The 13,996-nt window shown below is 43.2% G+C and overlaps 1 protein-coding gene across 1 annotated transcript in view; it reads left to right on the top strand.

Moving 5' to 3' along the window:
- Nucleotides 1-13,996, top strand: part of LOC124404240 (titin homolog) — a 61,450-nt gene that overhangs the window by 29,180 nt on the left and 18,274 nt on the right. The window contains exons 21-32 of the mRNA XM_046878219.1: nucleotides 38-286; nucleotides 364-510; nucleotides 585-911; nucleotides 989-1,161; nucleotides 1,243-1,348; nucleotides 3,422-3,585; nucleotides 3,743-3,964; nucleotides 4,033-4,283; nucleotides 4,348-4,511; nucleotides 4,589-4,859; nucleotides 5,059-5,295; nucleotides 5,562-5,694. Of these exons, the coding sequence (XP_046734175.1) occupies nucleotides 38-286; nucleotides 364-510; nucleotides 585-911; nucleotides 989-1,161; nucleotides 1,243-1,348; nucleotides 3,422-3,585; nucleotides 3,743-3,964; nucleotides 4,033-4,283; nucleotides 4,348-4,511; nucleotides 4,589-4,859; nucleotides 5,059-5,295; nucleotides 5,562-5,694 (2,444 nt within the window). The remainder of the gene's footprint in view (nucleotides 1-37; nucleotides 287-363; nucleotides 511-584; nucleotides 912-988; nucleotides 1,162-1,242; nucleotides 1,349-3,421; nucleotides 3,586-3,742; nucleotides 3,965-4,032; nucleotides 4,284-4,347; nucleotides 4,512-4,588; nucleotides 4,860-5,058; nucleotides 5,296-5,561; nucleotides 5,695-13,996) is intronic.

Raw genomic sequence — 13,996 nt, forward strand, 5'->3', positions numbered from 1 at the left:
AATTGATGCTCATGTACTAACGCTTTCCGCTTCTTAGATACCTTCCGATTCACCGACAACGAGCTGGTCCTAGAGTGCCGAGTTAGAGGACAACCAGCGCCTGTTATCTCCTGGCTGAAGGACGGGAAACCACTTTGCGGAGAACGGTATCAGCAGAGCGATCTGAGCGACGGCGTCTGTCGCTTGCAAATATCAAACCCGGACTCGCTGGACAGCGGTCAGTACACTTGTAAAGCCGAAAACCAAGTCTGGTGCGACCAGATATCTCACATGGTCCACTTCGAAGGTAGGAAGTTGAACAAGCGAAACCCAGATTTTGTCATCTAGTCCAATCAACTAACACCTAACCACCCGTTGAACCAGGTCGTGAGGCGTACGCGGCAAGCAAACGAGACCGAGTATCTCAAGGAAAGATCAGCAGAGATGTAAGGAGGCCTCATTTCGCGAGCATTCTTACCGACCACAGCGTTCCTGCTGGAGGGACGATAGCTCTTCAAGTTGAAGTCAAAGGTACCCCATGCAAACCACGTTTTAATCTTTCTACCAAACGTGACTTCGAATTAAATTTCGGTTCCGGGATGCAGGCATGCCAGCTCCGGAAGTGACCTGGCTCCATGGAGACACGAAGAGGCCAGTCAAACACCCGAAAGCTCGTACCTTCGCAGAATCTGGAGTGTACACGTTGATGGTACCGGAAGCGACGGACTCTGAGACTGGAACCTACATTTGCAGGGCAAGCAACGCTTACGGTTACGTGGATACGAGCGCCAGCGTCCAAGTCGTTGCACCCAGCTCGATAAAGGGTGGAAAACCTGCCATGTTTGTTTCCCGACCAGACAACCTGATGACAGTTGCGATTGGCGAGGACGTCAGCATTTCTTTCCGAGTAACCGGAACACCGAAACCAAAAGGTTGTGCATCCTGGTCTTAAATAATTAGCTCGTCTAGTCGATCTTCATCACAATAACCTCTAATTCTCTGGACTTAGTTACCTGGATGAAAGGGATTCGAGACATCACCAACAGTCCTCGTTCGCACAAGGAATCTATCGACGATTACGTCAGACTCACGCAGAAGCGAACCCTCGCCTCGGACGAAGGGACCTACTGCGTTTTGGCGAAGAACTGTTACGGTTGCGATCGAACATTCGTCACTGTCAGGGTAAGTGAAGCGACATCATTTTCAGGAATAAAAATCTGATACATATTCACAAGATGGCTGCGCCTTATTCTTGCTGAACAGGTCAAGCAGAGGGCCAGATCGCTGACACCGTCTCCGGAATGGGGAAACGTCGATACCAGCAATTTGCTCGCTGACATTCACGACGGGCAACGGACCTACGTCAAACGTGAGTTCTCTTTTGACTCATTTTTTAATTCCGTTTCGATCACATCCAGGCATTGTCAAGGATTTGTGATCCTTAAGCTACAGCCGTAAGACATTCCAAACTCCATTAACTACAAGGGACCAAATTCTGAAGTGATGGTATCGAACAACGACGCCGGACAAGGAACTCTGTGATCCAAACTTAGTGCATCACATGTTTAAAAAACAATTGGCTATTGACCAGTGCATTGCCTGCACTGATCGTTGCCAGAGTATCGAGTGATCAGCGGTGCTGAAAACACGATCATTAATCAATTATACGCCCTGTTCTTCTTACTGATGAGTGATTAATACAACGAAATACCAGATACATGTCAGTTTCTCTTCGGATTAACGGTTTCAGAAAAAATCGCCTGCTTAAGTAAAGTTTTCATTTAAATATCAAGTGGCATGTTGACGATTCGTAGATCATCGGTTATTCTACACGAATACAAGGCTAAGGAACGAGGTATGGTTAACGATATGAAAAAAATTAAACGCGTGATGAACAAATCGGGAATAAGTTAAGAATAAACCCAAGCTCCGTTTTCCATAGGGAGACAAAAGCTTTTGGTCGATAGAATTAGGAAAGAATTAGAATACTCGCAAAACGCGTTATTACCTGGTTATTACGAAATCGGAAAATTGGCTAGCATCCTTGCTGGTTTTCCAACCAAGTATATTTACTCGTTTACTTGACTTGCCTCGGAAACTCTGTGCTAGTTGTACGATTTCTGGCCGGCTGCCAAACGTGACAGTTCCTTGACCAAGCCAGCCCACATTTTAATTATAAAGCCACGCGCTAGCAAATAATCATACTGTCTAAAGTTACACGCTGTTAATTGTAAACTATTACCGGCAACTTCATAAGGGCGAGTATTAGCAATTTTTCATTTAAAAAATCCAAAAACTTTGTTCCGACTTGAGGATTCTTACAAACGCTTCTTGTTACTTTTCACTTTGTTATTCTAATACCTACGCATCACCGTCAAGTCTTTGTGTGAAAATAAATAAAGTTCAGAGACCCGGCAAGTTGATCCCTGGATGGAACGAGAATCATTTCTGCAGATAAACAACCTGCTGAGGTATTGAGTAATTCCAGAAGGGCTAGAGAAAACAAACTCTATCCAGAATCAAGTGTTCGTAGTTTAAAGAGGTTCGGGTTAAGTAGACTGTGTAGAATATCGGCAGCTTGCGCAGCCAGAGGAATCTCGAGGTAACGATGCTATTTTTGTAGAGAGTCAACGAAAAACTGAAACTCAGTCCGCCAGTCAGAGTGCTCTGTGTCCCAGAAGTTTTCCGAAGTCTCCCAAAAGTGTTAGAGAATAAAAAGTAACGCAAGACAAAGTAAAATACAAACATACGCAAAGTATTTAAAAAGCTCGTCATTTAATCCTGCATTTAGCGTTAAATTTCGAATAATCATAAATTTACGCGTTGGACAATGTTCGGAAAAACTCGTTACAGTGCCTCGTTTTGAAAAATAATATTCTTCAATTAGTTGGGCGATAAGAAATGAAAGTTGAATTAGTGAACGGTGAGCCGACCGAGAAAAACGGTACACAAAACGAACTGGAACTGACAACGATTCAGAAGCTTCGTATTAATTGGGCAAACAGACACTGCCTGATTTCCGAATTTTTGGAATACTTAACCGGCTACCAAGGTAGCTATGGGAAATACAAAATTCTCCCCCGACGTCAACAATCGGTTGAAAATCGTCGCCGGCTGAAACTTCGGCGACACATCAGTCGCGGTTTTTAGTTATATTTTTGGAAATTGTAACGTAACGGTATTCACCTCGTGAAAATTGACGCGTGGGAGTAAAGAATGATTCACATAGAAGTGTATTCCTAAGAGTTGAAGAAACTCGCTCTTGCTAAATTCTAAACATACACAAAGCGAATTCCACCGTTGTATTTGTTTTTCATATGAAGTCACGCAACTTTCCGAACTTTTGAAAATATTCAGGCGTGGATAATCGCCGTTAACGTAACAGAGAAATTCACCCCATTTCTTTCCCACTTTCGATCACTGACCCAATAACCTTGTGCAGATGTTCCTGGCCCAATCAGCAGTGAGCCAATTGTCGTCGACAGTGGAAGAAACTGGTTGGCTTTGAGCTGGGGGAAGGCGGAGCAGCGGGGACCAGCCCCTGTGATAGCCTACCGGGTCGATGCCTGGCTCTTGGGGGGTGATGGGGGTGCTCGATGGGCGGAGGTAGGTCTCAACCCGCGAAAATGTTGCTTTGAAACGTGATTTTCTTTCGCTTGATCTTCACCTTGCGTCAACGTAATCTTCTTCCATTTTCATAGTGTTTTTATCCTCCCTGATGTTTTTCTTTCTTTTTTTCTTCTTCTTCTTCTTCTACGTAAAGCTTGGCGTCACTCCAATCAACACATTTGACGCATTCAACCTGCGGCCTGGTAGCGAGTACAAGTTTCGCGTAACACCCCGAAACCGTTACGGATGGGGTGAGTCAGTGATAACTTCGACGTCGAGCGTAGTCGGGGAAGTCGTCGAGCTTCCAGAGTTCATCGGCATACTTCCGGGACAGCTCAAGGCCTTGGAAGATTCAACGGTGTCGCTGGATTGCGAGGTAGGCTCATCTTTTCTTCTTTCAACACGATACCCAGAACATATTTCGCACGTTGCAATCACCTTCAGGTCCGGGCTGACTCGAGGGTCCAGGTGCGCTGGTATCGAGACTCGACGGAGATCGACTCCAGCGACGAGCCCAGGTACAAGATATATTACAACGGCTCAAAGTGCTGCCTCAATGTTTCCAACATCACCGCTGCAGACTCGGGACGATACGTTTGCGAGGCCACCAACAAGGTCGGTAGGGTCTCAACCTTCGCTAGGGTCCTCGTCGTTGCTGACCCCAAGATCTTAGAGGCTGACGCGAAGCTGAAGAGGTAAGTGTGATTCGTTCTTCATACTCCGTTCCTTCCTGGAAGCTAATCTTCGACTTCTTTTCAGCCACCTTGACGGTTCTCCAGAGGAAAGACCACCGCAGTTCACGATGAGATTGAGGGATAGACGAGTGCAAATGACTTACCCAGTCCGGCTGACTTGTCAGGTGATTGGTCACCAGACACCGGAGGTTGTGTGGTACAAAAACGGGCGAGAAATTCGTCAGGATGGTAAGTCGGATAGAAGTGAGCTTCGTTTCTCTTGTGTTTTTGAAATTAGACGCCCCAATTTCTTCCGGTCCCATTAGCCTCGCACATATTCTGGAACGACGAGTCCCACTTCCACACTCTTGAGATAACTCACTCGACGTTGGAGGACTCCGGGTGCTACATGGCAACGGCAAGAAACTCGACAGGATCGGTGTCCTGCCGCTGCATCCTGGTCGTTGACAAGGGCATCCGCGCCTACGTGGCACCGGAGTTTTTGTACGGACTTGATGCGACCTACACAACCCAAGTTGGAGGCGAACTGAGGATGTCGGCCCAGGTCGAAGCCTATCCATCGGTTGGTGTAGTTTGGTGAGTACATCCATGGTTCTTAGGCGTCAGGCCATTGATCATTTCCAAATCGGGTCCCATGTGTGTAATTCCCTGGTGACGCGCGTCACTCTCACTACTTGTCCGACCTGCCTGAACCGCCAAGGTGTTGAATTGACGTCGTCGTGAATTGATTGCTTCCCATCTCACGTTCGCACTTCCGTTATTACCCTAAACGTAGGCACAGAGATGGAATCCGGCTACGACCGAGCCGCAGGGCCGTCATGACCCTGGCCCACGATGGCACCGTCGAATTGTCCCTGGCAAACGTCACTCCCAGAGACGCCGGCGTCTACAGCTGCACCGCGACCAACGAAGTCGGAAGAACCGAGACCTCGGCGAAAGTCGTCGTCATTGGAAACCTCGAAGAAGTGAAACCCCTTGAGAATTTACCCGTCGTTGTCGCCCCCGATATTCCGTGAGTACAGTTAGACACATCTTTTCGTGCAACGTTTATTGATTTCATTTTTTATTACCAATCGTTGAGTAGATTAGTTTATAAATAATCGATCGTTTCTGTAATACTTATTTCTTTGAGAGTAACACGAGCCTGAAATCAGAGAAACGCTCGTACCGTTTTACAGCCTGTGAAGCATGAGTTCGACATAGGAAAGATCGATGGATTAGCGATATGCATCGAGTTATTTCTTACGACGATTAATCGGCCAATCCGAATCCTTTCAGGTATTCAAAGGAGCCGCTCTTCGTTACGAAGCCTTTGTCGACTGAAGCTGTTGAAGGAGACACGGTTATAATACTTTGCGAAGTCGTCGGTGATCCAAAACCGGATGTAATGTGGCTCAGAGACTTCCTGAGGGTAAGTTACTGCAGGCGTTGAATTTGCCAGTCTTAAAAAATTTTCTCGAGCTCTGTATCGTTTCTTCCAACAATTCCCTCGGTTGAAAAATCTCACGTGCCTCACATTAATCAGTACATCACAATTTTTAATCATTTTTCTATCCTGTAATTGCTGTCCACTAGTACCAACAGCGACGGTTGGTACATAAATATGCATGTCTCTGGGTAAATGGTATACCAGCTATATCGAGGCAGAGCAGCCCGTGAGAATAATCTTAACTCGATCAAGATTTGTCTCAAGAATGACTCAACAGTAACGCCTGTCTATCCGTCCTTCCGAATGTCAGGGTGAGAGCTCTTCGTGTAATCAGACTGTGCCTGCCACACGCATCGCGTTGCGTACAGGAGCTGATACCTGTGGCTTGACGATTCGGTCGCTTAGTTCCTATCGAGCATTAACGATCTCAGATTGTTAATCCTGATTCTGTTTGATCAGATTCAAAGGTTTCCGTCTCATCGGATCATGATGGATCGTGAGTCACTCGAGTGTAAGTAGTTGGACATCGGGAATCTATATCAGAGCTGATGACTGGCGGAAAAATATGCTAATTCGGAAGTTGTCTGAGTAGCGAAAAACTCATAGAGACAAAAATCTTGCAAGCGATTTTGACACTTTGACAGTATAAGTCGGATGGAATTAAAGTAAGAAATATTCTATTTCCATCGCGACAGACGAGCTTGTAGATGGTGAAGAAAATCGAGAATAATAGAATGGTGAGATTGATGGCTGAGTTTGATGGCTGAGTTTCGCCAGCGTGAAACATATCCCACAATGTCCATATCGCGTTTGTTATAGCTAAATTATGTAATCTTGCGAAATGACGTGTCCGCGGTTACACCAACATATGTGGGTCAGGGTGCCGCGAAAGAAATGCCATACATTTTGCCCATATGCGGTAAAGTCCCGGTAGGTATAGTACGCGTACATACATACATCACGTGGGAGAAATGATACGACGTTTTTATGTATCTATAGAAAAACCGCGTATCTTCATTCGCTGATTAACACTAAGCTTTATTTAACATTTTGCGGACTATTTTATTCCTTTGCATGATTCGAAACAAACAGCCACGCATTTGCATCGTCTATTCCTACATACCTACGTGCAATTTTAGGAGAGATAAACGCGATTGCTAACATGCTAACTGACGGCGTGACACGAAACGTGCAACAAAAGTGTGTCAATTTTGTCAGGCCTGTGTAATACATGTGTACATATATATGTATAATATATATATATATTCGGTATACAGGCGTATTTGTATCTGTATAATACTTTTATATATATATACACACACGGATATATGATGAAAGTTCAAACTTGCGTAAGGATTTTATTATTAAACCCAGAATAAACTACACGCCGTGTTATCGTGTCATCATATTTCAAACGATTTTATCTTCTGCGTTATTATAATGCTTTCATGCATTCGTATCGTTGCTTCGTGAATACGAGTACAATATGTATAACCCTCTGCACATTTGCCAAAGTTTTTTATTCCTGCCTCTAAAAGGGGCCGAATTACCAAATTACGATTAAATGCGGACCAATTTTTCGAACGTGAACCAAAAACACTGGTCCGTATCCGAATCCGCAAACCGTTTACCCATCGTTATTCCAAAACCGTCAAATGATCGTAACCTTTTTACAGTGAGAAAGTCTGACCTGCGAAAAAAGATTGAAAAATCACAACGGCGAGGACGTTTCAGCCACAAAAAAAAAAAAACAGAAAACAAAAACATTTTTATTAATCCAGAGCAGTATATATAAAAGAAGCGGGACTGACCATATATATTTAATACTAACATACATTGTATATATACTCTGCCTCTGCCTGAGTTGTGACGAGCATGAGATGTGATTATCGAATTAAGCCTAGCAATTACGGGTGCGTCGATCGGCGCTGACGTCAATCATGCCCAAATCGGAACTTCCGAACGTGAATCACACTTTTGGCGGGGTGGCTTTTTCCTCGAGGTGGGCATCGCGACGCCTGCACTAGGTCAGTCTGCGTCGCGACGCTCGATGCCCAAGACTCGGCCGATGGAACGAGGTTCGTACCGTCGAATCGGATGACCCTCCCACCCGTACGACTCGCCGAGGGTCGGCTTAAGCCTCCTCGACTAAGCAGTCCAACTTATCGCAGCGTTATGAGCGAACTCGCTTCTCGCGCGATGGTCGAATCGAAATACGCGCCTGAGCTGCGATCTACCCGAGAAGTATTTCCATTTCGGCAATTTTTGCTCGCGGGAATTACGAATCGTCGGTAAAACTTTTCTTTCACTATATTTTTCAATCTTCATACAAGTGTCTTCAAATTTCAAAGTCGAGAGCAAATTTATCGAGTGATTCCGAGTCGCAGATCTCTTTTACAAAGTACGACTTATTATCGAGCGAGTATTTCGAACTTATCTTGTCCTTTTTATAAGTTCAACCGAACGCTGTAGTGCAACGATTCAACGAATATAATTCCTAAATTGAAAAACGAAAAGTAAAGAAGAGGATTTTTCAAACGGATTATAATATTCAAGTTTGTGTTGGAATCCAAAGACCTGATTTTCGTCTTCCGCAACTTCCTAACGCAAGTAAGACCCAATACAATATTTTTATAATCACTAATCCTAATCCCAATTTTTCTCCCCATCTTTCCCATTTTGATCTATTGAGAAGCAACATACTTTCAAATTTGTGAAAATATTCATAAAGCAATTTTGAGCCAGAATATAGGCGTTAAATCAATTTCGTAATAATTTTCGGCCCGTTTTTTTTTTTTTTTCAATCCTTTTACCTAACGTTCGATCGATCAAACTGCAGCCGGTATCGTACCAATGGCAGAGAAAATTCTTATTTGCCCATATAAGCGTCGTATCAACCCGGCGAGCCATTAACAGCTAAAAAGGCACTTGAAACGCGGTTATCGCCTCCCATATCTGGTCTCGCTATTTACACCCGCCCTAAACCTATCCATAACGCCTCGATCATTTAAGGATAGAGGGGCCGAAAGCGGCGAGCTGTTAAATCGCGATTTTCTCACCTTCGAAAGAGAAAGTGAGATCAACTGTGGGGGGTGGGATAGAACGGCGACGAATATGCATGAAGAAAAAAAAAAAAAAAAAAATCTTTCACGCCATTTTTAATATCTAACTTTGTACGTTTTGCGTTATCTTCTCGCATAATGTATGTACTACGCGTGAGCTGCATGTGACAAGTCAGTCAGCCGCAAAATCCAATTTGTCATACTGCCTGAGCAAGCGCTCAAAGTGAGACTAGAATCGAAACGGCACCAGTACGACGAATCGAATCTCGTTCCCGACTCGAGGAATAACTTATAAGGCAAAGAGGCTTTATAATGCACGACAATGAAATGGCTCGATGCAATATTTCGTTATGTACAAGTCTTAACACCCGCCTCCAAAGCAGACAGCTGCGCACCACCGTCACTTCGCTGATCCGTCGACTTGTCAACTAGCGTTTTATACTCCGACGCATGAATGCAATTCATTATACCTGCATAATAAACCAGCACACGCGTCTTGCGTGTCTCTCACGTCCCTGTAACGACATAAATGAAACGCAGGCTTGGAGGAAACGCGACAGCCCTTTTAGCCATTTATTTAACAATCTCCAAATATTCAATTCGCTCCATTGAAATGAAATTTAAAGGATCCTGCAAGTCACTGATTCATTCTCTCCCCGTTTTGGACCAAAAATGTTCAACTTGATAGAAACTGAAATGATTCGATTAAAAAATAATTTAATCAATTTTTAATCTCAGTTCCTGTTTTTTATTTATTCCTTTTTCAATTATTATTTTCTCTCTCTTTCTGTCTCTTTTTCTTGTGTTGAAACCTGAGTAATTAATTCTTGCGCAACTGAATTAATAATGATAATTTTTATATACTTGTAACGGCGTTGATCATCAAAAAAAAAAAAAAAAAGTTGCGCAGTTCTGGAGCAATCGAAATTACAATTTCATATTAAATATAATAAAACTTGTCTCCGATTAATTTTAAGTTTTTTGCCTGCAGAAAGTTTATCATTATATATATTTGCACATATGTCGTACAAATATTTTACATAATCATGAGCATAAGCTGCGATTGAGAAATTGGCAGTTGTTCAATTTTTTTGCCAGCATCGCGTGCTTACAAGATATTAACCGAGTAAACGCAGCGTTAAATTATCGCTCAAGACCTCGAAACAATGAATTATACTTGCTAAATTGAAGATTTATAGACGACGAGCACCGTCTTACGCTTAAGAAACACGAACGGTGCTCACTTTGTACTTAATTGTAAAATAAGCACGCTTCTCTCTCGTCAAGATTTGAGTATCAGAAAAGTATCAAAAAATAGGCAAAAAGGATTGAAACTGCGTTACTTCCGGCTTTTTTTAATTCTGCAGAGTTCGATGAGCTTAAAGGAACAAAAAATTTAAGATGGAATTAATGCATCGGTCGTTCGTATCTGAAATGCATGTATAAGTGGCATCGCCTTTCGGTCATGTGCCTCATACTATTGAGCACAATAACGCGGCTTAGTCCTCGTCGATCTGGAGCCGAGGTTTCCATACAAGGAAGGTTTATTCTTCGCCACCGACGTATTGAGTAATAAATTCATCGATAGGCAACTAAGCAATCGCCGTGGCTGCTATACTCGCCTTGCCTTTCTGTTTTAACCTCATCAACAAATCATACCGATAAATATAACCCTCAATTTTTTCGCATACCGTATGATTACGCATTCAATAATTCGAGTTTACCGGTCCCCTAGTCCCTAATTACCGAAACAACCGCGAAATCGATCTCGATCTCCAATTAGTGCGAATAAAGTAAAAACCACGAGCCAATTTCAACCACTCTGTGATATACATATAGGTATACCTTGTAGGTATATTCTCGGTTAAAGACCGTTCCCGATCGTTAATCTACATTAAGCTTCATTTGTCAAGATTTCTTTCCACACGGGGATTCGATCTTAATTAAACCGCGTTTAATCTACTCGCAGGAACTCGTGGAAAGAGTCAAACGAGGGATGAAATAACGAATTGATATTACTGAGAAGTAAAGAGGACGCAAATCATTCGAATATCCCTTGGGAGAAAATGCATTAATTCAGCAGATTTTACTCTGCACTGATTCTAGAGTAGAATCTGCATTTTACGAAATATATTTCAGCGAAAAAACCTGACGATTCCCGCTTTTACTAAAATTTTAAGCAAATTCTGCTCTTTTATACGCTCCGTGGATCCCGAGAACCTTTTCTTTCCTTTTCTCAAACTACTTGCTTGGTCGAGGCAGAACGTAGAACGAGAAGACGCGTCATTTCTCTGTTCCAATTAGTGATCGTGCGGTCGGCATAACGCGAATTCATAACGTAACGCGTTTATTACGATACAGTGAATGTGTGAACCGATTAGATGAAAGTGGTTTCTCACCGCCACTCGATTCGACGAAATCTGAAGCGATTCCTCTTTTCAACAACCGACTCAACTAACGCGGTTCAGTTTAGTTCATCCCCGAAGAGTTAATCAGAGTTGTAAAATCTGATGTAAGCCTCTCGTGAATTCCATGAAATGATTTGAAAGCTTGTAAAATTATTTGAAATCCCTGAAAAGCAATGTAATTATTTAAATTCACGTGGAATCTGTTGAAGTTAATTGAAATTTTTTTAAATCTGTCAAACATTTTTAAATCCTTCGAAATCTTTCTAAAATCCTGAAATCTCGATGTCAAGTGTAGACCAAAATTGATGAGTGATTAACCCCTCGTTCACCCCGTTGTTCCACGGGGGTGGCCTTCACCCTCGGACCCTTCGAGGCGATCTCGAACCTGCAGCAACGATTTGGGTCGATTCGTGGTCCGCGGCGTGGAGGAAGGCGCCCGGAGCAAGGCCTCGTCAATCCTGACACCCAGCTTAGCATATTAAACTCAACGTAGCGCTATTCCGGCTGACCGCTGACGTGCGACTATTACTTATCACGAGCCAAGGATACAGCATCGCACTTTCGACCACTTCATTAAGCCTCAAAGCCAGACTCTCTCTTCGCCGCAGCCCTTCGAATTGAACGCCTCGAGGCAGAGCCCATCGATTAATATGGGGGGGAGGGAGATCAAAACTTGGAAGGGTCGATATCTAGAAATTTCAAACATGCGAAAATAAATTAGAATTATAACTACTGATCAGTGATACTTTCGAAAATCCAGATCTCGAAGAATTTGTCTTTCATTACTTTTCCAAAATTCGTTGTATTCTAAGTATTGACTCTTCCAAGTTTTAACCCCATATGGCGAAAGTCCCGAAAAGAGTGATCGAAGTCTTTGAAGCCCCAACATCAAGTCCAGCCCCAAACATTCCGAGTTCACTATCAGCGGGGCGGACCAAGAAGAATTAGCGAAAACTTGCTGAATACGATGGTCGTTGCTTTCTTTTTGCTGTTACGTGTCCTTCGGCGCTGTTAATGCGTGGCTCGTTAATCATCCGTCTGGCCTGGCACATGAACACGGGTTGTTATCAGAGCGTCTATTCGCGAGCCGATCTCCTCAGGGTCCGCAGAACTCGGCGGTCGATTCGTGGAGGTTGATTTATCGGGCCCGGACTCAAGACCCGGGATCAAAACACCGCGCCGCGATAATAAGCTGCGAGAGACGGAAGGATCGAGATGCCTTCGCCCATATACGGAGCGAAAGTTACCCGCGTAAAGACCCGGGAACAGGGACCAGCGACTCCCCCACCTCGACACCGTAAACCGAGCGCCGATTTGTCCCGCGGGGATCGGTTTTTCGTCGCAGTTCGCCATTTCTGCCAATTTCTTTTTTCGCAAATTTTACAAACACGTGGTTTACAGTGCTTGTCTTTTCCCCACTCGTCGCTAATTTCTAGACATGTTCGTTTTTCTCGTGTATGAGAAGCCAGGATCGCCCGCCGGCTACAAACGGCTCCTTTTCTTTTACTTCGTGGCGAAGTCACGCGAGCCCAGGGCCACCAATTGACGCCGAATGTACCGTATAAGGGCTACGAAAGGAAATGCAATTTTTTTCTCACGTCTACCTTGGGCTATAAGTTTGGCATAGAATAGTTATTTAAGAATCAAAAGAAAGACGATAATTGATTTAATCAGCTATAACAGTCGGCGGCCCGCAGTTTGCCAGTCCCTAACCTAAGGCAAACGGAGCAGACGATGACCGCAGAGAACCGCATTGCGGTATACTCGAGGTATATTATATAGGAGTATTTATAACTCTGACTAAATTTGCACCATGTAAGGAAGAAGGCCGAGGATACTTGTTTAAGCCGGGAGTTTGATTTGGTCAGAATCATCGTTGGATTTCTAAAACAATTCCAAATCCAGGAATAGGCATGCGTGCCCCGTGCGAATATTATTATAATAAAAAATCGCCGAGACGAATGATGATTTCGCAACCGCGATGTTGAAGCGATGGATTTTGGCGAGCGGCGAAAAGAGAAGCGGATATATATATATATATATATATATATAGGCGATTCGTCGTGTAGCAAGAAAAGGCGATACGCGTGTCTGCCTAGCTGGAACACATTCCGTACGTCAGCTAATGATAAGTTTATCTTTCGCCTTTCTCAGCTCGGAAAATAAATCATTGCAGCTCGATACGCAATGCAGTGCAACTAATGGAACATACGGACTAAGATTACTAATTTTGCTAGTGAACGATGATAAACTGGATTCCTTCCCGGTGTTCTCGCTAATTATTCGATAAACTAATTATCGTATCACGAGGTCAGAAACGGAGACACTCTTAATAAGTGTTTTTTTTATAAAATGTAATAATTCAAACACTTGTTTAAAAACAATCTACGTATCGATTAATCGTGTTCAAAAACAGACTCGATTGAATCAGTAAATATTAATCGGTTAAAAATTTTTTAGAAACGATGCGATTGAAACCAGAATTTCGTAAATTTCAGTACGTAGTCTTAGGCGCGGAAAAGTTTTGTTGATAATTTATAGCTTCATTCAAAATATTTTTTACTTTCAGGGAAAAATATTCATTCATTTTTCGGTTATTGTATCAAATGGGTACTTAGTAAGTAAGATAACAATGTGTACTCTAATCGCAGAAATTGATATTTTATAGCGTGGTTCATGGGGGTAAAATCCAAAAACCTATTGTGTGGAAAAAAATTGATTATTTTCGGTTATTCTTAGCAGGCAATCGCAATTGACGTTTCCTAGAAAACCATCCGCAAAAAGTTTCCACGATAATGAAAGAATGCTCAATGA

This window comes from Diprion similis, chromosome 3, assembly GCF_021155765.1.
Source record: "Diprion similis isolate iyDipSimi1 chromosome 3, iyDipSimi1.1, whole genome shotgun sequence".
Classification (NCBI taxonomy): Eukaryota; Metazoa; Arthropoda; class Insecta; order Hymenoptera; family Diprionidae; genus Diprion; species Diprion similis.